Source organism: Anguilla anguilla, chromosome 14, assembly GCF_013347855.1.
Source record: "Anguilla anguilla isolate fAngAng1 chromosome 14, fAngAng1.pri, whole genome shotgun sequence".
Lineage (NCBI taxonomy): Eukaryota > Metazoa > Chordata > Actinopteri > Anguilliformes > Anguillidae > Anguilla > Anguilla anguilla.
In genome coordinates, this window is record NC_049214.1 from 28,616,266 (window position 1) to 28,643,788 (window position 27,523).

Consider the following 27,523-nt stretch of genomic DNA (forward strand, 5'->3'; position numbering starts at 1 on the left):
TTTTGTGGATGTCCTGCAGAGTATGAATGTACACTGAAAAGTACGCACGGAAAAGAGCATACTGAAAAGTGCTCACAGATCTCTCCTCCATATCTGGAGCCTGGACCAGTGGGATTCTCAGGAGCTTTTCCCTGAAAATTCTGCAAAGGCAAATCTGTGAAGCAAGTGTTGCCAAATTGGGCTTCGAAACCCCAAATAGAGTTTGCATTAGGATTATTTATTTGCTGGCAAATTTTTTTCAATTTCAGCTACATCTATCATGAATTTAAATATGTACACAGCAGGTGTATTTAATATGTGGAAATATTTCTTGCATTTTTGGACTTAAAAACAGTTTCAAAACCAAAAATGAAATATGATCATAAATATGAAACATTCAAACATACACATGCCTTGCACAACAGGATGAACTAGGTAGTTAAGGGGGGGGGGGGGGGGCGCACTCTGCACATTCAGTGGGTGGTCATAAACCTCAAAAAAAACAAACAAAAAAAACGAACCCCGCCAGTGCAGCCTGAGGCCGACATAACGAGTCTGTCAGGTCGTATTACAACACACAAACACAGCCACCAATCTGACACCAACACTCAGACTCTGTTAGGGCCAGTAGTGCCTTTTATTCTTTACAGTCTAAGTGCTCCACGTCCCCCACCCAAACCCCCCCCCCCCCGTTCAGCATTCGGAAGTTCCGTCTGAAAGACTTAAAGCAAAATCCAAAAAGGAGGCGGGGCCCAGTGGTGTCTGACCCCACCCCTGGGTGTGCCTTCGGTTTAGCCCCACCCACTGCAGCCCGTGAGAAGTCAGTCTGTCCAATCCACCGTGAGTCCACTTAGTGCCTTTAAAAATCCACTCAAAGCGTCTCTCTCACACACGCGCCATTATACATTAAACTGCGAAAATGAGATATATACAATGCACCTCACGTACACACGTCTACACATCATAACCTCATACAGCATTCTAATTCTCCCAGTGGGACAGGCCTAGGTGAGCTGGCTGCGATTGGAGGAGCGAGTAGGCGGGACCAAGGTGAACTTGGCCATGATTGGAGGAGCGGGTAGGCGGGACCAAGGTGAACCTGGCCATGATTGGAGGAGCGGGTAGGCGGGACCCAGACGGAACTGGCCGCGATCAGGAAGGCGAAAGTGGGCGGGTCCTAGTTGGAGCTGGCCGTGATTGGCTTCTCCAGCTCCAGGTCGACGGGGGGGAGGGCGGAGCGGCAGGCCTGGCAGGCGCGGCTGGGCGCCGGGACCCGCTGCTCGCAGCAGCTGGCGCAGAACACGTTCCCGCAGGTCCTGCAGGGGGCACCAGAGAGACCGCGAGCGCTCAGGCACCTGAGAGAGGGGAACCAGGCAGTGTACAGCCTTTACGCTCGGGGTGTTTACAGAGACAACAACCACAGCTGGGTCAGATACGTTATATAAGAAAAGTAAACACACATGCACCAAAGAATTCCGGTCACATCAGATAATCCAGAATGAAAACATACAAATTCTCCAAAAAAAAAAAGATCAATATTTTATTCAACCATGTAAAAAGTTACACTGTGAAATTAATGTCAGCTGTAGCTGTGTAGTCAACTTGAAATCAAATGGTTCTGATGAAGACCTATGTTATGAAATGCTGTCTACCATGGTTTAATATAAAATTTAATAAATTACGTAATATATCTTGTTTTGGAGCACAAGTAAATGTGTGGGTTTTCATTCCGGATTATCTAACGTTTTATGAAACAGTTTAACCGTTTAGCCTCCAGTAGGTCCTGCATATTACCGTCCCTTTTAAAGGAAACATTTTCAACAATATTCAGAACAAACCTTTTGTTTCGCATAACTATTTTTTTGGTTGCCAAATGTTTCATGGAAAATTCTCAGGAATCTGTAGGAGCATTCTGAAATCTCACTAACATCTAAATAGTTCCAGTATTTCGAATACAGTATTACTACTTGAGTTCTACCCAAATGTACACTGGTAGTGAGAGGGTTAATGGGTAAAAATTACCATAGTAACTCCAGTTACACCCACCCCCCTCATTAATATGCAGAGACAAGTGAGATTTGATTAAGAACCGCAATCACAAAACTGCTAAAATGCATACATGGCAAGCAAGGTAAGCTGTCATAATTTCACTGAACAATAGCATAACTATTTACGGGGATAAATTAATTAATATTAAATTAGGTACCATTCCCACTTCAGTATTACAGATGCATGCTCTGTGATAAGGGACATTTTAATGGGGACAGGATAGAGTCCTGAAGTGAACCATCTCTATTCTGATAAATGATCTCTGCCTGAGCACCATGCAGGTCTGGAGGAGAAGGGAGTCATAGAAACGCATCTCATCAAAGAGGGCGGGAGAATGAGGTCAATGACATGGAGATAAAAACGTGTGAGTGTAAGTGTGACTCTGGGGGGGGGGGGGGTCTCACCAGGCTTCTTCAGCAGGCTGTTTTCCTCTGTGAGAGAGGGAGAGGCAGATGAGTGAACGAGAAAGAAGAGAGAAAGGGAAGGAAGAGGAACAACAATTAAAGAGAGGCTATTTTCAATTTAGTTAGGGAACTGGGCTTGTAACTCTGAGGTTGTTAGGTAAGTAGGGCATTAGGTACATACCCAGGGCAGGTAGGTAAATATCCTGCCATTTAAATGGACTATATGTAAAATGTAAGCTGTGTACATTGCCGTGTGATTAGATTTAACAATCACTACTGGTAACTGAAGGCAATGGAGTTCTAGAACACTGGCTTAAAATTTTGAAAAAACATTCCAAAAAAGCTACTCTTCAAAGCATTAGACTTGATGAGAACAGTAACAGTAGGCCAGTGAAGTGAGATGAGGAGAGGTGTGACATCAGCACACTTGGGAAGACTGGAGACGATGTCATGTGGCTGCGTTCTGTATGAGCTGCAGGGGTTATGCAGCACATGCAGGGAGACCAGCAGGAAGGGAACAGCAATAGCCCAGGCGTGAGAGCACCAGACTGGGAGCTACGCAGAGCAGGCAGTGAGGAAGAGCCAGATTCTTCAGATGGTGTATAGAAAAATTCAGTTAAATGCAAAAGAATTGGGACAGTAGTGTCCAATTGGTTGTTTTTCCTCTATACTATCAGATAACTTGACTCCTCTGTACTATGATATTATCCGATACTTGACTCAATGAATGGCATTGTTCTAGTATAGTCAATGTCTGTTTAAAAACACATATAAATGCTGACATTGTAAATTTTGCCTCATAGTCACATGAGCTATTCTTTGATTTGAAGTATTTGATTAGTATAGAAAAACAACCAATTTGACAACTGTTGCAATACTTTAGCATTTAGCTGTATATGTCCATGCACTGCTGTTGTAAATGCACACGTGAAGGTGTTCTACCTGCAGTGGTGCTTCCTGTTGGCCAGCCAGAACCGGCCCTCACAGCCGTAGCAGTGGCTGGCCAGGCGGTCGGGGTACCACTGGGCCACCTGCAGAAGACCAGAGAGTCACACTCCACCCACTCAACACTCAGCCAATCACAGCTCATAACCCAGGGATGACATCATCGTGTATCAGCGATGTACGTAGCTTTGTATAAATATATAAAAATAAATAATGGTAGAACAATGTAAAGCTATATATGCCGTTTTATAGGTAAAGATTATATCCTAATGTATATTGGAATATCAGGAATATAAGAATCATATACATTTATGTATATAATGCATATCTTTCAATGAAATTAGACGGAATTGCAGATATCAGCATAACCACACCCCCCACCTGCATTGCCACACCCTACCACTGTATGACCCCTCCCCCACACCTAAATGACCACGCCCCTGGGCCTGCACTGCCACGCCCTATCACTGTATAACCCCTCCCCCATACCTAAATGAGCAGGCCCCTGGGCCTGCACTGCCACACCCTATCACTGTATGACCCCTCCCCCCCACCCAAATGACCACACCCCTGGGCCTGCTTGGCCACGCCCCTCACCTCTGTGTCCTGCTGCTCCAGCCGTCCCCAGCTGGGCTCAGACAAGAGCTCTGCGTGTGCGTGACAGGGAGGATCAGCACCGCCGTCTGAGTCTGGACTGCAGGGCTGTGGGCAGAGAGGGAGGGAGAGAGAGAGAGAGGGAGGAGAGAGGGAGAGAGACAGAGAGAAAAAGAGGGAGAGACAGAGGGAGAGAGAGAGACAGAGAGAAAGGAAGGCAGTAAAAGATTAAGATATGATACAAGAAAAAAAAGTGTGAACCCAAAACAGGATGTGTACCGTCCTTCCTTCCTTTAAGTGAGGCACTTGAGCATGCACTCTGAATAATGCAGAAACACAGCGGCCACAGCATGCAGGTATAACACTAACAAAGCTCTCATTTGAAGAGTGACCTTCTGCACATCAGGAAGACAAGTTTTTTGTGACCAAATTTTTTTTTAAAATTTTAAATGCATGAAACCTATACATTACAAAGCAGCATGTGTGCCCAACTTCTAATAAAATTAAATTAACTGCACATGATGATCAATTGATAATCAGTGCACAGGCCTCAGGATAGCCTGCCTCTGTCAGAGACTTACTGTCAGACCTGGGCCCTGGCAGCAAACAGGAAGAATGTAAGACTCAAAACATGTAATTTCCCCCATTTTAAGCAATACATTCTTTGATCCAAGTCAGTCTGTCAACAATTTTTAAAGTAAAATTTCATTCTGCATACTGGCTAAGATACATGTTTGTTTTAGTATCGTCAGTACGACTCGGACATTTTACAATTTTCTCTAAATGATCAGAAGCAGATTTGTCCTTTCATGTACTCAAGTACTCTGATATACAGTAATAGCCCTGCTTAGAGGTGAGGACCCCTCCATGTGACTACATTACCTGCTGGTCGCCGGGGTGACCGTTGCCATGGTGGCTCTCCAGGCGGCTCCACAGCTCCTGGACCTGGCGCTTGAGCGTGTGCACCTGCAGCTGATGCCCCGCCTCCATCTGGCGCAGCCGCAGCTGGACGGCGTCGCTGTGCAGGGCCAGCCCGTCCTGGGGGCAGCGCGGGGGGGCCCCGGGGGGCGAGGTCGGGGAGGCCTGCCGGCGCAGAGGGCTCCGCTGGCCGTGGCCCCCGTCCTGTCGGGGGACCCCGTTACAGACAGGAGCGTGGGGCGGAGGGCTGAGGGGCGGCCTCTTGACGCCGTCTGGAGTCCTGTGGAGGCCCCGCCCCTCCTCTGGCTCCGCCTCACAGCAGGGAGGAGGAGGAGAGCTGCAGGGGGATAATTGTTCTACAGACGCTGGCCTGACCCCGCCTTCCTCTGTAATGGTTTCCGCGATTTCAGCGTGCCCGTTAGTCAAAGTCCTTATGGTGTCGGTGCTCAGTGCGTGCAGGTCCCCTGGCCTCTCAGGGGCCACTGGCGTTTCTGGGGCCCGCTCTGCCTCCCCCACCTGCCGCTCACACAGCTGAGACTCGGGGCCTTCCAAACCCTCCAAGGGTAGATAAGTGGGCGGGGTCATGGGTGGAGGAGAAGGCGGGGCTGTTGGTAAGGGAGAGGGTGAAGCCACAGAAGGCTCTGATGGGCACTTGGGTTCAGCGGTAACCTCTTCATCATCCTCCTCCGTCGCTTCCTGTAGAATGTTTTCTATCTGTCCTTCAGCCACGCCCACAGCCACAGAGAGCTCCGCCTCCTCTGCGCACCCTTCCACCGGAGGCCCCACCCCCTCGTCCTCACTGGCAGCCGCTTTCAGCTCCTCCTCTTCCACGAAGCCCTCCCCTGCCACTCGCTCGTCTTCCATCTCCTCCGAGGGCCGACGCCCCCTTTGCCCCGCCCCCTGAGGGTCAGCGGCCCCGCCCCCGTCGGGCCCCGCCCCAGCGCTGAGCTCCTGGGAGGGGTGGCGGGGGTCCGGCTGCTTGTTCTTCAGGTTGGGGTCACTGGAGCGGCGGTTTGGGACAGCGGTGCCCCCCGCCTCGCTGGGCAGGTTTTCAAAGGACCTCGTCTTTGGAAGTCTGCCGAGAAGAACAAACAAAAACAGATAAAACATTAATACTGACTGGATATCCAGCAGGGAGAGAAAAACAGCTGGACTGCATATTTACATATATGCAATGTCACAATGCTGTTAATTAGACAGCAATACGGCTGCATCCAATCAAAATTACAAACAAAAATTTGTATTCCGCCTTGCGTGCATGCCGTTACCATGCCTTTCATCAACAGCATAGGTCACTACCATAAAATGTATTTTCAGGTGAGACTAAAACACATGAAACTCGTGGCAGCACTCTGTTGATACAGAACAACAGTGCTAATCGCCCGTGTGACTTGGTCCACTGCTGGTGGGGGCGGAAGCTCACCTGCCCAGGTGCACCTCCTCAGGGCTGGCGCCGGGCGACGGGTAGGGGGCGCAGGAGTCATCGGAGGGCGTGGTGGGCAGCGAGCTGGGCAGGTACACCGCGCTCCACAGCATCAGGTTCCGCACGTGACACACCGGCCGCAGCACCTGCACGGCCCGGAGAAGCATCCGGAAAACACAGGACCAGAAATACATACATAAACATGACAACTCAGGAGAACATCAGGTAGAAAAAAAACTATAAACAAATTTATACGTGATACACCTGAGCCTTCTTTTATGGAAATATACACATGCACACAACTGCTACTATGGTAATCTTACCAAGATAAACAGCAGCAATGAAAGTGAAAAGGACAAAGAATGGACAAAGAGAGCATGAAAGGATGACAGGCAGACAGACAGACAGACAGACAGACAGACAGACAGACAGAGGGAAGCACAGAAACAGAGAGAGGGAAAGGGCAGAGAGACAGACAGACAGAGGGAAGCACAGAAACAGAGAGAGGGAAAGGGCAGAGAGACAGACAGACAGAGGGAAGCACAGAAACAGAGAGAGGGAAAGGGCAGAGAGACAGACAGACAGAGGGAAGCACAGAAACAGAGAGAGGGAAAGGGTAGAGAGACGCGGCGGAGGGAAGCACAGAAACAGAGAGAGGGAAAGGGCAGAGAGACGCGGCGGAGGGGAGCACAGAAACAGAGAGAGGGAAAGGGCAGACAGACAGACAGACAGAGGGGAGCACAGAAACAGAGAGAGGGAAAGGGTAGAGAGACGCGGCGGAGGGGAGCGTACGGCCTCGGAGTGGGCAGAGTAGAGAATGTTCTGGAAGGCGCGGTTGGCGGGCCGCATCAGCGACCACAGGGAGCACGTCCTCGCCTGCACGCGGGCCTCGTCCCGCTCCCTGCCGCTGTTGCACAGGAACGTCCCGAACAGGCAGGAGTACGTGTGCTGCACCAGCTTCACCTGGGACGGAGAGAGAGGGAGGTGCACGCCTCAGACCCCGCGCCTCACACACACCACGCTCTCCTGCAGACCGAGTCAGCCTCACCCACGTGACAAGCCTGAATACTCAGCCTGCTGAGGCTACATGTAATGAAGGAAACATGTTTGATAATAATAAATAATAACCAGAACATATTTGATAATAATAAAAGTTATTTTAAAAAATACGATTTAATGCAGCATCAGTTGGTTAAAAGTAGTAGTAGTTTGATGAAACTGTGCAAAAATTAAGTTTTGCGGCTGTTCGTGAGAAACCACAGGATTATATTTTGAAATAGATGTTACTGTTTAATTTTTCGAATGCAAATTTTTGGCACTTTGAAGACACACAAAGACGAGGTCTGTTTTTATCAGGGTGAGCTGCAGAAAATATCTCATCACATTCTCTGGGTAAGAGGAAACCTTAATTTTGTTTTTGGGTGAACTACCCCTTTACTATAAGTGTTAAAAGTGTATTAAAAATGCTGGCACAACTGGCAGGGGCCAGAGTCAGGTGGGAGGGGTGGGGTTAGGGTAGAGGGGTGGGGCTAGCGTGGGAAAGGGCGGGGCCTCACCAGGAAGGACTCGTTGAACTGGAAGGAGCAGGGGAACTGGCGGTGCAGCTGGTGCACACAGTCCAGCCACTGCAGGAACACGGGACAGCGTTCATTAAGGTCTTCTGCTTTCTCCCCATGACCGCAGCGGTCACCAAACTTGTGACCGAAGTCCAACCACTCAGTCTCCACCAGCACCTGGAACCCCTGCAAAAGAAAACACAGACCACAACAGAACCAGGTCAGGGAGACCACAACACAGCCAAGTCAGAAAGACCACAACATAACCAGGTCAGCAGAAGTTCCCTACAGTTTGACCCAGAGGCAGAGGCAGGGGGCGAGGCCTACCTCGATGGTGCGGTAGTATGGGTCCAGCAGAAGTTTGGACAGCGCTACGATCTGAGGGGTGCGGTCCCAGCCGTCGGAGCAGTGCACCAGGACAGGCCTGCGGTCCCGGTCCACCGCGGTCACCACCAGCAGCGCTGCCTTCAGCAGCAGGGCCAGGTGCTGCAGCCAACGGGTACTCTCCAGCGCAGACAGCCAGCTGTGCAGAGAATCACCACATATAACCACCCACACAGCCAGCTGTACAGAGAATCACCACATATAACCACCCACACAGCCAGCTGTACAGAGAATCACCACATATAACCACACACAGTCAGCTGTACAGAGAATCACCACATATAACCACCCACACAGCCAGCTGTAAAGAATCACCACACACAGCCAGCTGTGCAGAGAATCACCACACACACAGCCAGCTGTACAGAGAATCACCACATATAAACACCCACACAGTCAGCTGTAAAGTATCACCACACACAGCCAGCTGTACAGAGAATCACCACACACACAGTCAGCTGTACAGAGAATCACCACACCCACAGTCAGCTTTACAGAGAATCACCACACACAGCCAGCTGTACAGAGAATCACCACGTATAACCACCCACACAGCCAGCTGTAAAGAGAACCCCCACACACAGCCAGCTGTACAGATGATTACCACACACACAGCCAGCTGTACAGAGAATCACCACACACACAGCCAGCTGTATAGAGAATAACCACACACACAGCCAAATGTACAGAGCATCACCACACACACGCACAGCCAGCTGTACAAAGAATCACCACACACAGCTGAAAAATAGCCACACAAACACAGCCAACAACACTGTGTGGTCCGCGGGGTCAGTGTGTGAGGTAGGTGGGGTTATTGTGAGAGAGTGGGGCTCACTTAGCAGGGTCAGGCATCTGTGTGCAGAGGAAGCGCAGGGCCTGGAAGCTCTTGCGAATGGAGTGAATGTTCGCCATCCCCATGAACATCACCTCACAGTTGGGGTAGTACTCTGGGGGAACAGGACACAAGGGGGCGCTGTAACACACACGGTCGGTTAGGGGAAGAGATCACTTTTTAAAATGAGCATCTCCATTTCAAACTGCTTTACTGGTGTGCCACACGTAGAATGTGCATATTTCCAAAGTTGAAAACGGCAAGCTACAATGAAATGTACAAAATCAGAGAAGACATTACACAGAAAATAAATATAACAATTTCAAAGTAACGAGTGAAAACATGTAAGGAAGGAACATGTAGATTCAGGCCCCCTCCTTCTGGCAGGTTCCCATGGAAACTTCCCCCCAGGTGAGCTTACCTGGGCACTCGCAGCCTCCGCCCTTGGCGCGGTTGGCCACAGCAGCCGCGTAAGACCTGGCATCCAGGATCAGCAGCTTCTGAGGGAGAGCATCAACAAGGTCGCCCTCCAATCCCCGGCTTATGGAGGAGTCTGGAACAGAGCATTCAGGGGTGATCACCCGTGCCATTGCAGGACTATTACATGAACCCATACCAACACAGGTCTCAATGTCAAATTGTAAAGACTGTTGAGTTCCAGCTCTATAGTAGTGGTTCCCAACCCTGGTCCTGGAGATCTACTGTCCTAATTTGGCACACCTGATTTTACTAAATGGCAGCTCAACCACATCTCCAGCTGTTGAATGAGGTGTGCCTTGGAAGGGTTGAAATGAAAACCTACAGGACGCTAGACCTCCAGGAACAAAGCTGGGAATCACTGCTGCATAGTTTAGCAACAAGTTGATCTATTGCGTCACTCACGGGTATAATGTGCCTGCAGGGTGTGAGCCTTACTGACCGAATTCGCGGTGGGACAATGTCCCGTTGGTGTGCTCGTCAATGAAGGCCCCGTTGGGGAAGTTCCCACTGGCGTGTGTCCCATTGGTGCATTCGTGAGGGAGATCCACGTTGGCGCGTTCGTTGCTGTGTTCAAGAGGGACACCCCCATTGGCGCATTCGTGAAGGACACCCCCATTGGCGCATTCCTGAGGGACACCCCCATTGGCGCATTCATGAGGGACACCCCTATTGGCGCATTCGTGAGGGACACCCCCATTGGCCTGTTCGTTGGCGCGTTCATGAGGGACACCCCCATTGGCCTGTTCGGGCGGGACAATCCTGTTAGCATGTTCATGAGGGATACTCCCATTGGTGCGTTCGGGAGGGGCACCCCCATTGGCGCGTTCGCTGGCGCGTTCATGAGGGATACTCTCATTGGTGCGTTCAGGAGGGACACCCCCATTGGCGCGTTCGTTGGCGCGTTCATGAGGGATACTCTCATTGGTGCGTTCAGGAGGGACAGTCCTGTTGGCACATTCATGAGGGACACCCCTGTTAGCCCGTTCCTGCAACGCGCTCCTGTAGCCATGCTGGTGAGGGACACCCCCATTGGTGCGTTCGGGAGGGACACCCCCATTGGCCCGTTCATGCGACGCGCTCCTGTAGCCATGCTGGTGCGCGGCAGTCCCGTTGGCCGCGTGCTTGCGCACCCAGCGGTCGGCGGCGCAGGCCTTGGCGATGGACTGCACCAGGCGCTCGTCGTCCGCGTTGCGCCACCCCCACCAGCTGACCTCCGGCTGGGCACAGCGCGCGATCACCGCCCCCGAGCTCTGGTGCCTGCCGGTTAGACGGATATGGTCGGATACGGTCAGGCATGGTCAGATGTGGCCCATCACCGTCACTCTTAATAAAGGCTATTCAAGTGTAACTACATACGCAGCACAGCTCAATTCCTCATTAAGAGGCAATTCAACAGCAGCATCGATTCTATCTATGATGACATAGGTACTGGAAAATTCCCTTACATTAGCATTTAGCACGTACAGGGTGGCATTGCACAACGGTACTCATTTATACAGTGGTTAAGTAAGCCAGTGCATGGGTATGCCAGTACAGCAGCAGTTTTCCACCTGGTATCTGAACCAGCAACATACTGGCACCTGTCGTGCTCTTCGACTATAAAACTTTTACATATGAAAGTACACCCGCAGGCCCACACACACACACCTGTACACAACAGTCGGAAACCTCTTCCAGGAGCGGAAGCCCCCCACATTCTCCAGCTCAGCATCGGTGATCCAGCCTGGAACCAGCAACAGCTGCGGATAACTGGAACACAGCCTGCGGTGAGAGAGAGGGGCACGGAGTTAGAGAGAGGGGCGTGGCATTAGAAAGAGGTGAAAAGTGAAAGAGGGGTGCTGCGGCAGAGAGAGGGGCGCAGGTCACCTGTAATTGCTGTTGATCTCAGATATCCTCCAGACGCCCTGAGTATCAAAACCCATCCGCTCCACTTCATTTCTGAATCGCGAGGTCACATGGTCACCTGGCAGGAAGAAAGAGAGCCAGATTAGCCAATGGTCAGAGCGCTGAAAGACTCCGTAGCCACAGGAAAAAGAAGTTAAAATCACTCTGTGTGCAAACAACCTGGTCCTGTGGACTTACACTGAGCAAAGCCTGCTGCAAACCTCTCACTGCTAGAGCAGTACTGTCAGACTCGGGCCCTGGCAGGAAATCAGTTAGGACCAGTTAGGAGTCACGGTTTTCCATAAATAAAACCCAGCCCGATCACAAGGAACCAAAGAGAGACAAGGAGAGAAGGACTGGAGGAATAAGTAGAGAAAGTGAGTGAGAAGAGTATGTGAAAGGGAGGATGGCAAGCGAAAGAGGAAAGTAAGCAAGGGAGGGTAGAGAGTGAGTGTGGACTGTGATTAAGGGGGGTGGAGAGTGACCGGTGAGTGCAGACTGTGGGTAAAGAGGGGTAAGGGTGAGTGAAAGAGGAGAGCGGGTGAGAGAGGATTGTGGGTAAGGGAGGAGAGAGGCTCTGGATGGCGTACCCGGCCTGCACGTGTCTCCCTGCTGATCCATGTCCCCTGCGCAGACGTCCTCGCAGCAGGTGTGGAAGGCGAAGGAAAAGAGGTCCTCCAGGCGGGACGGGGGCCGGACCACGCCCGTCAGCCTCTTCGCCCACTCCTGACACTGCTCCACGCTGGAGAACTGGCACCTGAGCAGAAAGGCAAAGCTCAAACAGGGCGTGCACACATACACACATGCACAATCACACACACAACACACCCACACCTGCAACCAGAATCAAAATGTTTAGGGAGGGATTTGTTAGCAGTAGGAGGCATCTAGTTGAAGTAGAAGTGGGGTTTGGCGGAAGGAGGCGTCTGTACCGATATTTGGTGCACTGCAATTACCTCTGCAGCACACCTGATGACATCACAAGCCTCACCTGATGGCCTTGCAGTCCTTGCAGATGATGTGGAGCTGGAGCAGGTCCCGGACCTCCACGCTCTCAATCAGCATGAGGGGCACCTGGGGGAGAGAGGTGCAGGTCCACCATGAGCTACAGCCAGTCATACACAAGGGCCAGGCTGCCACTGTGGGTTAGAGTCAGTCTATTTATTATTCAAACACTATCTAAATGACAACCCATTCATCCAGAACAGGAGCTGCTAGGATCCTGTTACATCAAGTATCCTGTGTGTGCTTATGCGTATGTGTGTGTGTATCTTCTCCATTCAGTAGGCTCATAAGAGCACAGAACAGTGTAATGCACCTGTGAATGAACGCTGGCACCCATCTAGGAATTCCGTATCTACGCCTGCCACGCCCACAGGCCACGCCCGGCGCACTCTGAGAGACAGGGCGAACGCGGAGCAAGTGAACCTCACTCGCCACGCTGCTCCTGGTGCTGTGATAGGCCCTCTCAGTCACACCCTGCGTGACTATTTTAATTACACCCGGCTAATCTGCCCGAGTAATCCTGCCCCCCCCCCGCACCCGCTGGGATTCCACAGGAGTTTGCTAACCACCCAACTGGGTTCCCCCGCCACGCCTAAGGCTATTCCTGCCTCTTCGGGTCCCGCCACAAACACGAGCATGCTACTCATTACATCACAGCTGTCCTACACACTCAAGCACTCACGCACACTCACATACACACACGCACATTCATACACTCACACAGGTATACACACAGCCACACTGACTCACGCAGGCGTGAGCGCGCGCAGACACACACATAAGACACACAACACACACACATGCACACAAACACACACTGGTCCACAGCACTTCAACAGAGGACCATCAACAAACTGCAAGTAAAAATTGATCATTAGCGGTGTCCTCATCAGGCATACAAATTTAGACAAAATGTGTGGTCCTTCATAATTTTCCCCGCTGCTGAAAGAAAAGCAAACCCATGTGTTTCTCCACAGAGGTCGGGAGCATGCAGGTGTTCACAGACAGGAAGACACATCAAGCCTGACCAATGAGGGAACAGCAGTTCTGAGCCATCCTGTTTAAATCTATATGGTGCTGCCAGGCTCCAGTGAGACAGCTGGTCTCTGCTAACAGCTAGCACTATTAGAAAGTTAGCACTAACGACCAGTAGTATAGCAATAACTAACCAACTAACTCACTACACTAACAATAGCTATACTGGCTAATGGACTGCACTAATGGCTAAGATCCAGGGCTAAGAGCAAACAGTCAGCACTAAGAATGAACAGACAGCACTAACAGCTAACAAAAAGAAATAATACCAAAAAGACAATAATAACCGATAGCAATAATGGCTATCCGATAATAATGAAGGTTAAAAGCTAGCACTACTGGCTAACAGCTAGCACTAACAGCTAGCAGCAACACCTAACAGCAATCCTGGCTAATGGCCGTTGGTCAGCTCTGATTGACTGGCCCTTAAGGGCTCTATAGATAAGTGCAGAGCAGCTCCAGGGTCACCATCTCAGTGCTATCTGGAGACACAGTTGTTTTTTTTCATGACCTTTTTGAGAATTATTTTGTCTCCCTTAAGTGCAGTGGAGCCACACCGGGGAAGGGCAGAGAAAACACAGAGAAACGTCCTTCACGCCACGGGCACAGAAACATACACATACATAATCATTTACAACCATGGGTCCCAACCCTGTTCCTGGAGATCTGCACTCCTGTAGGTCTTCACTAAAACCTTAACAAAGCACACCTCATTCAGGAGCTAGAGATTTTGCTGAGGTGCTAATTATTAGAGTCAGGTGTGCCAAATTAGGGTTGACAAGAAAACCTACAGGACGGCAGAACTCCAGGAACAGGGTTGGGGACCAGCACACACACTTACGTTCACCACAGACTCCTTGAACCTGATGTGCAGCCGGTAGCTGGACATGGCGATGACGGCGTCCTCGGCCCGACCCACGTACTGCGTGACCTCGCCATGCAGCTCCAGGAAGGGCACCTGCCATCAGAATCAGACACAAGCGCCTGCTGGGTTAGGGGCCGGGGCTGGAGACTCAGAGGTCAAAGGTTCCTCTCCTGGCTGGGGCACTTCTGCAGGGCCCTCGAACACTAAACCAGAACCGCTACACTAAAAAATCCAGCTGTATAAACACTTCATGTAAAAATGTTCCCCTGGAAAACAGCACCTGCCAAATGCCCTTATCTAAATGCGAATGCATTTTGCATTCCACCAGGCCTTCAGGTCTCCACCAGGGGGAGGGAAAAACATGTTGGCACAGGGGTCTCTCTTACAGGGAAAAGGCCGGTGTGGGTGCAGGTTTTTGGATTCGCCCAGTATTAGGACACCCGATTCTACTCATCAAGGTATTGATTGAAAACCATGATTAGTTCATTAGTTGAATCAGGCATCATATTGCTGGGCTAAAACAAAAACCGGCCCTTTTCAGACAAGACTGAGGACCCCCAGCGTTAGTGTGTTAAAACCATGCTTGGACAGCTGTGTGGAGGGGATGCAGGACAGCACAGCGCACTCCTCACCTGGAGGCTGTCCTCCTCCAGGACAGGGGGCGTCCTGGGAGAGGTGCCTTTGGGCCGGGCTGGACTGTGACAGACCTCCTCGTCCTGCCACACAGAGACCACAGCGTTAGCTTTAGCACATCAGCAGCAGTCTAGCACACCCCTAACACACGTCCCGCACACATTCAGGCCATAGCTAATAAAAGAAAACAGACGACACTTCTAATACACGTTCAGACCAATCCGAGGTGTGTCGGGGGGGGGGGGGGTAACGAGTCGGGGGGTTTACCCTGGCCCCCATGGCAGCGTGTGACCTGCAGAAATGTCCCTTCCACCCCTCTCCGCTGGGCCTCAGGCACGATCTGTGGTGAAAGAGAGGAGAGGACAGGCCTCATGAACATTTCAGAATTCAGACATTTTCTAAAAAGGAATTCTGGGAAGTGAGGATCATAGAAGTATGATAAACCATCCTGTTCACAGCTCACAAAGCGAAGTGGTCAACGGTGAAGGAAATGAAACCCATACACTGGCAGTTATGCAAGGTAGCCCCAAGTATTAATACAGAGCACACAAGGACCGGTTATATATATATATATATACACACACACACACACACACACACACACACATAACCTCAAGAAATATGGCTATATGTATGATGTTTTCTGCAGATCATTTCAACAAGGCTGTTCCTATGTTTCACATTCAATTTTGATCTCATCAGACCATAACAGCCTTTTCCAACTGAAGCCCTGATGCTGAACTTTGATTTGAAAGCGTACGCCAAAGTTAGACGAGGCCAAATCTGATAAGGGAGCAGAGACCTCTCAGAGAATATATAATGTACAATAATCAGTAAGATTGAGCAAAAACCGAAGACCAAAACCTGGCTCAGCAGACGCACAAAGCAGCAGCCAATGCATCAGAGCACTCCGAAAAGCTGCAGTCAAACTCACAGCATATCAGATCTGTGGTGCGCTCTACAGAGAAACCGTATTTTTCAGAAAGTGCCAAAACACCTTGAGGCTGAGAGGGTATGGTTTTTGACCCCAAGCAAGTTTGCACACCTGACTTGACAAAACACCCTCCAGACCACAATTTAACCGTTTTTCCACACTTGTCAGTTACAAATTATTTGCACAAGAAAGCAGCCGTGCAAAAGCACTGGAGGAGTCCTGAGACTGAGATGAGAAAGTCTGACCAAATACCGAAAGCAAAATTATACCTGTCCATTTCAGCCAACTCCACACAGGCAGAAAGATGCATCTCTATATGGACAAGTTTACATAAATAATCCACCAAGCAATGACAGAGGCTACTGTTAAAAAAATGACTGTGTGACTAACTCCCATCACAAAGTTTAAACCTTACACTGTCATTTCAGTTCAGTTCAGCTGTTTTTCAGACCTGGGTCAAATACGTATTTGTTTTAGATTCAAATACTTTTCTATGCTTTATTGATCTTGTCTGGTGTATTGGAACCAATGAAACACACTCAGAAAGTGCAAACCCCGCCTTCTGGTCATATTGGCAGGCTCAATTACACCAGGCAAGATCAATAGAGCGCAAAAAAGTATTTGAATCCAAAACAAATACGTATTTGACCCAGGTCTGGTTTTGATACACTTCATTTTTTATTAGCCAGCTCCTGCTGCAAATAACTTCATTATTAATAACAGCTTTCTCAATATCTTTATTTTGTTGAGGATATAACAGCACTTTTTATGCATGAAGGCTACTTCCCACAGACTAAAGAGTAAGGATACAGCACGGCACTATAAAAATATGCTACTGGCACACGTCTGTGGTTCTAATCACACTGAATGGGGCATGGGAACAGTGTGGGAACGTTGCTGTCAAACATTTCCCTGATCAGATGACTGACTGGGGAGGTATGATGTGATAACTGTCTAGCATGTAGAATCAAAGAACGCTCGACTAACTCCACTCCACTTTTTTACGGCAAGCAACTTTGTAAAAAATGCTGACCCTACGCTAGGCCTGCCAGGAGCCTCCAGCCTGAAATAATTCAGAGCTCGACACACTGTACACTGATACACACACAGGACATGGTGTACGAGTGCCATATCTTCACCATGACATAACTGCAGCATTATCTGATGGTGTGGTAGCTGTGTGACTGACTGCTACCAGCTCTTCCCACAGTCGAGCGCCAAACCTACATCTGAAGCACACAAACATCATATTCTTCCACCAACACACACAGAGACACACACACACAGACACAGACACACACATGTGCATGCACACACACACACACACACAAACACACACGCACACACATACATGTGCATGCACACACACACACACACACACACACACAAACACACACGCACACACATACATGTACACAAAACACACTCATACGCACACGCAGGCACGTTCAAACACAGAAAACTAAAGGCACAACAGTTCGCAAGGAAAGATTCACCCAAAAATGCATCAAATAAAGTGAGAAATATTCACACACATAGAAGCGGGCACTCTGCACACACAGAGAAAAGCACTTCCCCTGCATCTGGCCACATGTACCCTCCTGCCAGCGTGCCCACAGTGTGCCCACAGGGTGCCCACAGGGTGCCCACCCCAGCCAGCCGCATTAGGGCACCACAGCGCTCTGCGGCAAAGGTCACGCCCTCTGGCAGGTGAAATGCGATCTGGGATTGCAGTGTTCGGAATTCTCGATCCCTGGGATCCGTACCAACCAACCCTACAAAATACGCACTGCACACTTACGCCCTCGCATCACACACTTACACACACACACACACACCAACTGATCCAGGACACAGCCACTCTAACACCGCTTTAATCCAGGACACGCCCACACGAACAAAGCTTTGATCCATCACACGCCCACACAAACGCAGCTTTGATCTAGGACACGCCTATACAAACAAAGCTTTGATCTAGGACACGCCCCCACACCAATGCAGCTTCTATTCCAGGACACACCCACACAAACACAGCTTTGATCCAAGACAGGCCTACTGTAACAACATTTTGGTCTGGGACATGGGTCAGCTAGCACATCAGAAAGTAGTCTCTCTCAGGTGAATTTTCCTCCCATAACAGAGCATAGTATCCAGATGTAAAGGCAGACCCCCGTCCCCCCCACCTTTCCCCTCCAGGGCACACTACCTCCTCAGGAGAGCACAGTGGTCATTCAGTTCACACAGGTGTTTAGTTCTCTAAAAGCCCACCTCTGCAGCAGACAGACATTCAAACATACAGATGATACCTCAAACTAAACTAGGCACAGCCCCGCTAATTACTTTCCCTTAAAAACGTGCAGTAGCCCGAGTTTTCCATAAAAGGGTCTTACAATTGTAAAAAAATAAATAAATAAATGAATGAATGAACAGGCGTGCTATCATATGACACTCACGCGGCCACAACAAGGGCTTTGGGCAAACAGCTTATCACGAGAAATTCCCCCAAAACAGGTCAAAGAAACGTTTTTTTTTGGTTTGTTTGTTTTGTTTAATATTTACATTAGGCCACTCGGTTCCGTGACAGATTAACTGTGGATTTTAGTGTGCTTTGAACTAATTCTACATTTGTCATCCGCGAAACTAGCCTGTACTCCGTGCAAGTAAGTGCACGTGCATTGTAGGAGGTGCAAACAAGCTAATAATGCTTTCCAAAAAAGGCTTTCGACACAAACCAAAACCATACAACAGACCTTCACATCAATTAATGCTTCTAACAGTCTTGTGTAAGTGAGGAGAAACTATTTATGTCAGAAGTTGTCGGCAAGATACCTGCAACTGGCAAAGTGAAAGAACGTTGATCCTCTAAAACTGGAGTTGCCACAACGCCTCACTTTGTTTTATTGGTCACCATGGTCTGTCCCTGCGGTGTGATGGCATCTGCGGGGAAAAACGACAAGAATTCAGAACTATTGAAAATGAAACTATTTCAAACGTCTTCAGAATAAACCCACTCACTCACTGCTTCGCACAATGTGACTTTCCAGATGTTAGTAAACATTTTGCGTTTTCTATTTTGTAGTACTTGATAAATAATTTTCATTTGACACAGCAAATACGGAAACAAATTATTGCTGTACGGCCGTTAAGACCTACTGTACAACTAGTTGTCAAAATAACTTGAGCGTTTCCCCCAAAAAAACTAATTCTGCTCACAATCAAAACACTCTATAATGGTGAATACCGAATAGTTTCCCCCGTGTAAAGGTTCGTGATATTATCACAAACCTTGAAATTCGGACAGCAGCCAGGTTCAGACCGCGCCGAATGCATCGCTCATTCATACACTGAAACGCGCTTCCAATCTGTGCAGTTAAATCGACTCATTGCTACGTCTATCAACTTAATGTCACATAATTCATAATGTCTCAAATCTAGCTACATGGCGTTAGCCACCTAATCACGTATCTTCTAGCCATATTCGTTCACTAAGTTTAGGTTTCATGAAGTTGACAGGTTGGCATATAGCTAGCCAAGCAGGTGCCAAAATGTTACATTAAACTACCACGCAAGCTATGCAAATCCATTCGAAAACGTCAGCCAACTTTGCTATAACCCCGAGCCAGTGGCTAGTTCGATGTTATAAAACGTTTTCAAACTACCCTAGTAAATCTAGCTAGACACTTAGCACTTTCCTAAATTAACCGTGTTAAGTCAGATTATTTTTAACGAGGATATTTTAGTTTGTATAGCTATGTTAACTAACTCTTCATAATATTATGAACATTTGTTAAATTGCTCGCAATCCGCCTTTGCTCGCTTTCCATTGGAAACAAGCTAGGTCTGCCGTGCTTATACCTAGCTAACGTTAGCTAGCTATGTTAGCTAGCCAGTTTTTGACGTTTTCACTTTCTTTTTTTTCTTCAATGTTACAACTTTGACAAGCTAAGCTACCAAAACATTTGGTTAGTTAGCAGTTTAGCTCCGTCCGACGACGGGCGTGTGGCACCAGGGTGAATATTTTGCCCTGTCATTATGTCCACAGAAAAAGCTAACTCGGTGGCTAAACCCACTTTGGCCACCTTGCTCTGTCCGACAGGTCCTTGTGCCGGGCTCCCTGTCTGTTTTGTTGTTGTTACGAGACGGAGGGCGGACCCCTGACGGAGGCCGCAGCCAAAACAAACCGATGCAGGGGACGCTAACGGAGCAGTCACCTCAACCTTACCTTCGAGACGAAGCAATCCTATGGTTCCATCGATGGTATGCAGTCTTTTTTGCAGTAAACACCAAACAATGCACTGAATAAGCCGCCAAACCCAGTACTCTAGCTCACAACCCGTCCAGATGTAGAACCGAGAACACCGACCCTGAGTCGCTGCACTGGTGATTTTACGTGACGTGGATCGTGACGTACATGCTGCGTAAATACGTACTCGCACGAGGCGAGCATAAACCAAACCTTTTGACATTGGAGTTATTACTGTTCATCAAACGTGAAACGAATGTGAAACACCCTATACACATAAAACAGGATTCATACATATTTTTCGAATCTTGCAAGCAAAATTGGTTCAAAAATAAAAAATAACTCGGTCACATATATGTTTTGCACTCACATACAAATCTCCCCTGAACAGACGAATGTAATCATTTTAATAAATGTCATTATTTAAATTTCTTGACACGAGTTATTTTTTGGGAAACGATTTGACAGTGTATGGGCATTCATTTGCCAATGACTTGATCAATGTGCATTAACGCATCACCTAGTAGGTGTGTAACACTTGCATTCATCTGTGGATTTTTCACACTTTCCTCAGAGCAAGATGTGCAAATCTATCCGCAAATATTATGTGTGTGTATATATATATATATATATATATATATATATATATATGTCAAGTTACACATCCAAAATTTCACCACCCTACATGAAGCTGTTGCCAACATCATCGTGATTTTGTGGATGTACAGGTTGGGTAGAGATCCAGATGTGTGACGACTGCTAATTGGTGCGTGTCTAGTACTGGTGGGGTGGGGTGGGTTTCTGGCAGCTAGGGCCTTGCCAAAATTCCAGTCCCCTATCTAAATGACTCTGTATTACCATATCCTAAAATCTTTTTTTGGTATATGCTACTGAAAAAGATATGTGGAGCTTTTGGTATGTGTGGAGCACTGCTTTTTACAAATAGGAGGGGGGAAATTCCCCATTTGTTTGCTGACAGGCTATATAAATGCCAAACTGGACCAATCCAAATCACTAACTGAAAAAATGTTGTTGTTTTTAAAGAAAAGAAAAGAAAAAAGATAAACAGAAAAAGTGAATGCTCCCTTTAAGTGCCATTGTGTTTGACAGTTTAGCCCACTAGGTGGCAGAAGCAAACAATTCTGAGGAAAATGAGAATAACAGACAGGAGTTGTCAGGACCGGAGTGCACAGAGGACAGAGCGTGTCGGTCTCCATTCACCTAAGACAGCCCAACAAAAATATGTTCGCACTTCTAAATTGGGAAAAATAAACGAGGGCTGGCATTAGTTAAACGCAACGTGTTCATGCGAGTGGATGCATCCGACACTCCCACCCATCCATCCATGGTCTAACCCGCTTGTCCTGGTCAGGGTCAAGGCAGGTGCTGGAACCTATCCCAAAAATACATTGGGCAAGAGGCAGGAATACACCCTGGACAGGTCAACAGTCCATCACAGGGCACTCACTCAGCATTCACTCACACACTCACACAGGAGCAATTTAGACTCTCCAATTGAGCTAACCTGCATGTCTTTCAACTGTGGGAGGAAACCGGAGTGTCCGGAATGTGCAAACTCCAAAAAGAATGGCCCTAGCTGGGCCTTTCCTGAGATTTAGTTTTGAGCGCCATCTCCTGGGAAGAGAAACTGTGGGAGAGAGAGTGCTGGAGAGATAGAAAGACAGACAAGGCAAGCCATCTGTTCATTTAATCTCCTTAAGATAAAGAAAATGGTACATTGCATTTATATGTGGGTCTACAGTATATTTCTAGATATTGAGCTACTAAATATTTATATACTAAATAATAGTTAGTTAGTAGTTACATCTTGACTTTGAATTTTGGGGAAAAAGGGTATTAAAGTTTTATGGCAAAATCATATGTCTGCCACACCACTTTGGAAAAATAATACTTCACAAGATCCATCACCACACGCACAGCAGCGTTCACAGCATTTGTACGTATGAGTGTGTGTGCATGCGTGTGAGCGTGTGCGCATGTTTGTGTGCGTGTTTGTGTGTGTGTGTGTGTGCATGCGTGTGAGCACACGTGCGTGTGTTTGTGTGTGTGCATGCGTGTGAGCGTGTGCGCGTGTTTGTGTGCGTGTGTGTGAGTGTGTGTACATGCGTGTGAGCACGCATATGCGTGTGTTTGTGTGTGTGCACGCGTGTGAGCGTGTACGTGTGTGCGCGTGTTTGTGTGTTTGTGTGTGCATGCGTGTGAGCGCGCATGTGCGCTTGTTTGTGTGTGTGTGTGTGTGTGTGTGTGTGTTAGTACATGTTTTTCATCCCAGTGTGGGTACTGGGCCTTTCTTACTTATTCTCTCACAGGAACAGCTGCTGTTCATGTCTTCAACTCAGAATAACACTGAGAGAGGAGCCAGCTGCAGGTATAGAGGGGAACTGAAGAGCTAAACAGAGAGAGAGAGAGCGAGAGAGACAGAGAGAGAGAGAGAGCGAGCGAGAGAGAGCTTATTATAATCATATATTAGTGGTAGGCATTTGCTGTTATAGTAATCAAAGACAGTATTACTTGTATATTTGTATAAGATTTAGTAATTTGTATCAGTAGTAGCAGGTAGCAGTGACAGGTAGTTGTGACAGTGGTATCAGCAATATTGGTGCAGTTGGCCAGGGTGTGGGAGGGTTCAGTCAGTGAGGGGTCTGCATTTCATCACTCTCAACCTGTCCTGTGGACTGTACTTCAAAGCCGCATATAAATGGTCCTCCTCTGACTCCACTCTTTGTGTGCTTAAAGTCTGCGGAGAGAAAAGGGGCAGCTGGTGACCACGTGTTTCGGATGAGAATCGCGGATGTGAACGTGAACGCGCAGTTTCAGATAATTGGGCATTCTAAATTAGGGTCGGACATGTTCAGCCCCACATCGGGCACCAACTTTACTTTACTAAATAAAAGGCACTTGTGGTAAGCTTGACCATATAAAACCGCTGTAGCCAAAAGGTGCTTTTGCTATCTTAGTGCAGAGGCTTCAGTATTTGTTGGTGTCTGTCTGTGCATGTGCCAGGTGTTGCCCCAAATGAAGGATGTGGCTCTACATGATGACTGGTCCTTTATATAGGGCTCCATATGAAGGGTACAGCCCCATCTGCAGGGCATGGTCCTGGGGGCCTATGAACAGAGCATTAATTAATGGAATAAATGAAGCCTTTGAAGTGTATGCTTTTTGGAATGTTTTTTTGGCAAGTCGGTGATCTAGAGCTCCATTGCTTTCAATTACCAGTAGTGATTGTTACATCAGCATTGGAATGTTTGGTTAAGAACATTCTAATCACATATTTGTGATGTCACACCTAAAGCAGCAATTAATTGTCCTCCTGTGGACAGGTGTGTTATAAATGTGCACTCAGAGCCTGGTCGCCAAAACCTCTGAAACAGGGCATGAGCTCTGCTAGCTTCCAAACACAGCAGAATACTGCGATACGGGTAAAACTGCCTTTGTGTATTTGTGTCTATTTAGAACATTGGTGTGCTGATATATTTTGGAGGAGATCCCTGGTTCTTATTTTGGCTGTGGTCCACCGATGGCAGGTCCCGGGGGTTCTCACACCTCTAATGAGGGGTTGTGACTCCACCCGTCCTGGGATGGGACTCCTTCTTCCTTTCACAGAGAAGTGCGGTCTCAGCAGCCACTGTTCCCCGAGGCACCCAAAAAATCTCTGGAATGCAACGTTCCTACTAATTGGAATAAATTATAACCAGTTCCGTGGGGGATGTGGTGTTAAATTCCTGGTGAAAAATTCAGGGCGTAGCTTCTAGCCGACTTGCTTACTGGGTCCACCAGGGATACTGAGCCTTGACTCAAATGTGTCACAGTGTCTATTTCAAAGAAGCTTAGGAGTAGTCCTGCAGCCACTGTGGCCCTTAAGGACTGGTATTGACCAGTTCTGTTCCACCTTTTCCTCCCCATAACATGGTCAAGAGCAAATTATACAGAAACAAAGGAAGGCAGGAATGGGTATGCATGAATATGAGGTGTCCGTCTGACTTTGTTTTCCACCAACAGCCATAACATCCTCTACACATGCCTCAGACAGGGCCACCCGGGGGGGGTCAGGGTGGGGCACGGAGGGAACAGCATTCTTCGTCAGCTTTAGGAGCTGAGCTGGGGCTGAGGCCCCTTGGGGGGGGGGGGGGGGGGGGGGGGGCAGGGTGGAAATGGGATGGAGGGGAGGGGGCTGAGAGAGTGATGTTCCTGTAACCTTCAGTGGCTGCCACTGTTTTTCTACACAGTCTGCTGACAATGAACCCAGAGGCACAGAGTTTGGGTGGGGGGTGTGGTGGTGGGGGGCGAGGAGTGTTTACCTGTCACTTCCTAAAGAAGGCATGGGTTATTTATATCACCTGGTAACTGTGTGGGGGAGTACATAAAGACACCCCAATGCTCCCCGCAATCCCCATAGTTTTTCTGGGAGTCCAGCTCAGTCACGCACGCCTCCAGCTTCAGTCATGGTGAGTGGCGATGGTGGGGGGGGGCAGTGATGGGCTCTCTCCATCAGTGCCTCAGTGTTGAAAAGGGTTACGGGTTTGAATCATGGATGAGGGCTTCGTTTTAATCTTTGTGATAAAGGCACAGCTGGGGGAATGAGGGGATGGGGATGTTTTGGGGGGTGAAAAGGCTGGATGGAGCGAGAGAGGACGGGAGGGGAATCCACTCGTATCTCGTTGTGTGTTCATGGATGAAAGGGGCTGGAGAGAAGCAGTGGAGTTAGAGAGAAGGAGTAGAGTTGGAGAGGAGCAGTGGAGTTAGAGAGAAGGAGTAGAGTTGGAGAGGAGCAGTGTAGTTAGAGAGAAGGAGTAGAGTTGGAGAGGAGCAGTGGAGTTAGAGAGAAGGAGTAGAGTTGGAGAGGAGCAGTGGAATTGGAGAGGAGCAATGGAGTCAGAGAGGAGCAGTAGAATTGGAGTGGAGCAGTGGAGTTGGAGAGAAGGAGTAGAGCTGGAGAGGAGCAGTTGAGTTGGAGAGGAGCAGTGGAGTTGGAGAGAATGAGTAGAATTGGAGTGGAGCAGTGGAGATGGAGAGGAGCAGTGGAGTTGGAGAGAAGGAGTGGAATTGGAGAGGAGCAGTGGAGTTGGAGAGAAGGAGTAGAGCTGGAGAGGAGCAGTGGAGTTGGAGAGGAGCAGTGGGATCGGAGAGGAGCAGTGGAGTTGGAGAGAAGGAGTAGACTTGGAGAGGAGAAGTGGAGTTGGAGAGGAGCAGTGGAGTTTTCCCTTGGGATGCTGGTACCGCCAACTGACAGGAAATTGCCACAGTGATTGTGGAATGTGTGTTGTTAGCTGGAGAGTAAAGTTTTAGTTCGTGAGAGTTTCAGTGGAGAGCTGTGCTTATGAGAGTTTCAGTGGAGAGCTGAGCATGTGACCACAGGCAAACAGAGGCTGTATTCTGATGGACATGTGGATGCACACTGAGAGACAGACATGTAGACAGAGGGAAGAAAGGAGGCTCAGAGACAGAGTGTTGACGTTTTATAGGATTTCCACATATCTTTCCATGTCTCACAACCCACATCACATCATATTTCTACTAGATGGTTTTGTTTTTTATTTACTTTTAAAAAAATTTTAACCTCTTAATAAGTAATGCCTTTTTAATTTGTCTGATGAAACCCTGACAGAGGCTATTGCTGAAGTGTGTTGGTTTTAAACAGTAAAATAACTATTTTATTCCTCTCTACTTGAAATGTAGCCATAGGTTTTTTCCTTGCTGTTACTGTTTTCCTTTCTGTGCAACTTGAGAGTTCAGCAAAGCTGCATCAGAGTCCCTTTTTTTCTTCATTTCATATCTGATAAACCTGGGCATTTTTTAATCCAGTGCATATTTACTTCATTCATTGTTAATTATGTATTATTAATTTAACACATTTCATGTGGTGATTTATATCATTGTTTTAAATTAACTTTTTCGGAATAATGACATGAGCTATATTAAATAAGGCATATTATTACTTCTATTGTTTAACTCTCTCTGTTTAGTTCCTCCATTTCTGTGGTTTCACACAGCTGGCCCTGGGAAGTTTACCTCACGGGGAAGAAAAACATTGCCGGCTCAATTAATCACTTTGTGATGATGCAGAAGTATAAATGCGCTATAAAGATACAGATCAAATTATTCAAAGAATAAAAGTACCCCCTCCACACACACACATATGCAGACTTCCAGCTATGCTTATACTTCTAATAATAATGATAAGGGTTTTATAGGAGGCTGTCCCGAGTCCAAAGTGAGTCGTGCGAAATGTCAGAAAGTAAAATGACCTTTCACTGTAACGTTAAACCGCTGTTGGCTAATCCGCAGGGCGATATGGAGCGGCTGTCTAGAGACGGTGAATGTAGGGAATTTCAGTTCATCAAACCGCATTCGCTGTCTTCGCGTCCCGTGTGATCTGTGTGAGGCTACGCGGCTCCGCGCAATCAATGCCTTCATTCAATTTCCCATGAAACGCGGGTCAAAATGTATCTTAGCAACCAAGCCCGACCGAGACACAGTGTGGCAGATCTAACAGCGTCTTTACAACAAAACGCTGATTACAGTTTCGTCTGGAAATAAAGAGCATTTGCATATGCATTCCTTCCCGATATTTATTTTAAGCATCGTACACGTGCTGGGATTAACCAAAATATTGTCTATTATATTTTGAAGACTTGTTTGGCTTGAGATGTGACTTCAAAGCTGGGTGTCATAAGAAGGTATCTATGATATGCGTTGGGATGCGTTCACGGGCTGATACTACTAATCTGACATGGTATTACATGTCTCCTCATAATTATGAATGTCAGCAAGCCGAACAGAAGCAGAGATTGCCATGCTGTCGCGTTTAAAGCACCGGAGAAACGGCGGGGTGACTGTACAAAGCGATGCTCGGTGATTTTCTTTTCTTTTTCTCTCCCTGGCTCAGAATCGCCCGCTGTTCCTATAGTTATTGCTTTGTCACCCTCATTCCAGGAACTGAAGCGCCAGCCAGCCAGTGACTCATACTCCCTACAGGCCACACAGTGCCACAGGATACTGATCAGGGAGTTGTATTTCATAGTGCTGAATCTATGGAACAGTAAACCCTTCTAAATGTTTCTTATACAACAAGTCGCCAGTTCCAGTTCTGGGGGGGGGGGGGGGGAGTTTGTGCGGACTCCTGACTAGCCCGTGTCATGTGACCGATGACTGGGTGACTGTGCTCTCTGGCCCCCATCACAGGCACCCAAAAATACCAAGAAAAGAACAGCAGAGGGGGCCAACTCCAACGTCTTCACCCTGTTCGAGCAGGCCCAGATCCAGGAGTTTAAGGAAGTGAGGATCTTCCCATCGGTCTTTCTCTGCTATTTCTGTCTGTCTACAAAATGCTCTC

The 27,523-nt window shown here is 48.1% G+C and overlaps 2 protein-coding genes across 8 annotated transcripts in view; one reads left to right on the forward strand and one right to left on the reverse strand.

Annotated features, from left to right (window-relative positions):
* Positions 1-5: 5 nt before the first annotated feature.
* LOC118212600 (myotubularin-related protein 3-like) lies at positions 6-20,323 on the reverse strand. 6 transcript variants are annotated; one of them, XM_035390651.1, is made up of 22 exons: positions 20,146-20,323; positions 18,753-18,860; positions 15,257-15,329; positions 14,989-15,072; positions 14,333-14,449; positions 12,443-12,525; positions 12,042-12,208; positions 11,434-11,530; positions 11,215-11,328; positions 10,462-10,824; positions 10,007-10,314; positions 9,509-9,640; positions 9,091-9,202; positions 8,196-8,391; positions 7,869-8,054; positions 7,105-7,275; positions 6,313-6,458; positions 4,854-5,964; positions 3,975-4,079; positions 3,375-3,463; positions 2,433-2,459; positions 6-1,334 (listed from the first exon to the last, which is right to left on the reverse strand). In XM_035390651.1, exons 3-22 carry the CDS (start codon positions 15,266-15,268, stop codon positions 1,157-1,159), a joined length of 3,798 nt encoding a protein of 1,265 aa, XP_035246542.1. In that variant the 5' UTR covers positions 15,269-15,329; positions 18,753-18,860; positions 20,146-20,323; the 3' UTR covers positions 6-1,156. The 6 variants fall into 6 exon arrangements, with proteins under 6 accessions (XP_035246542.1, XP_035246540.1, XP_035246539.1 ...); XM_035390649.1 differs by having other exon boundaries at positions 10,007-10,378; positions 10,445-10,824; XM_035390648.1 differs by having other exon boundaries at positions 6-1,295; positions 10,007-10,824.
* Positions 20,324-21,695: 1,372 nt separating this feature from the next.
* LOC118212664 (myosin regulatory light chain 2, ventricular/cardiac muscle isoform-like) overlaps positions 21,696-27,523 on the forward strand; it is a 9,708-nt gene continuing 3,880 nt past the window's right edge. The window contains exons 1-2 of one of the 2 annotated variants that reach the window (XM_035390815.1): positions 21,696-21,856; positions 27,373-27,465. The gene's annotated coding sequence lies outside the window, so the exon portion shown is untranslated. Of the gene's footprint in view, positions 21,857-26,679; positions 26,868-27,372; positions 27,466-27,523 lie in introns of those variants that run through there. The other variant, XM_035390814.1, reaches the window with a different exon arrangement.

Bases quoted from the DNA above. Each gene is read 5' to 3' on its own strand.
- LOC118212600 (XM_035390646.1), bottom strand. The intron at 11,329-11,433 runs GTGACCTGCGCC...CTCTCACCGCAG, and splicing joins GAGATCAACAGCAATTACAG to GCTGTGTTCCAGTTATCCGC. The intron at 3,464-3,974 runs GTGAGGGGCGTG...GGTCTTCTGCAG, and splicing joins TGGAGCAGCAGGACACAGAG to GTGGCCCAGTGGTACCCCGA.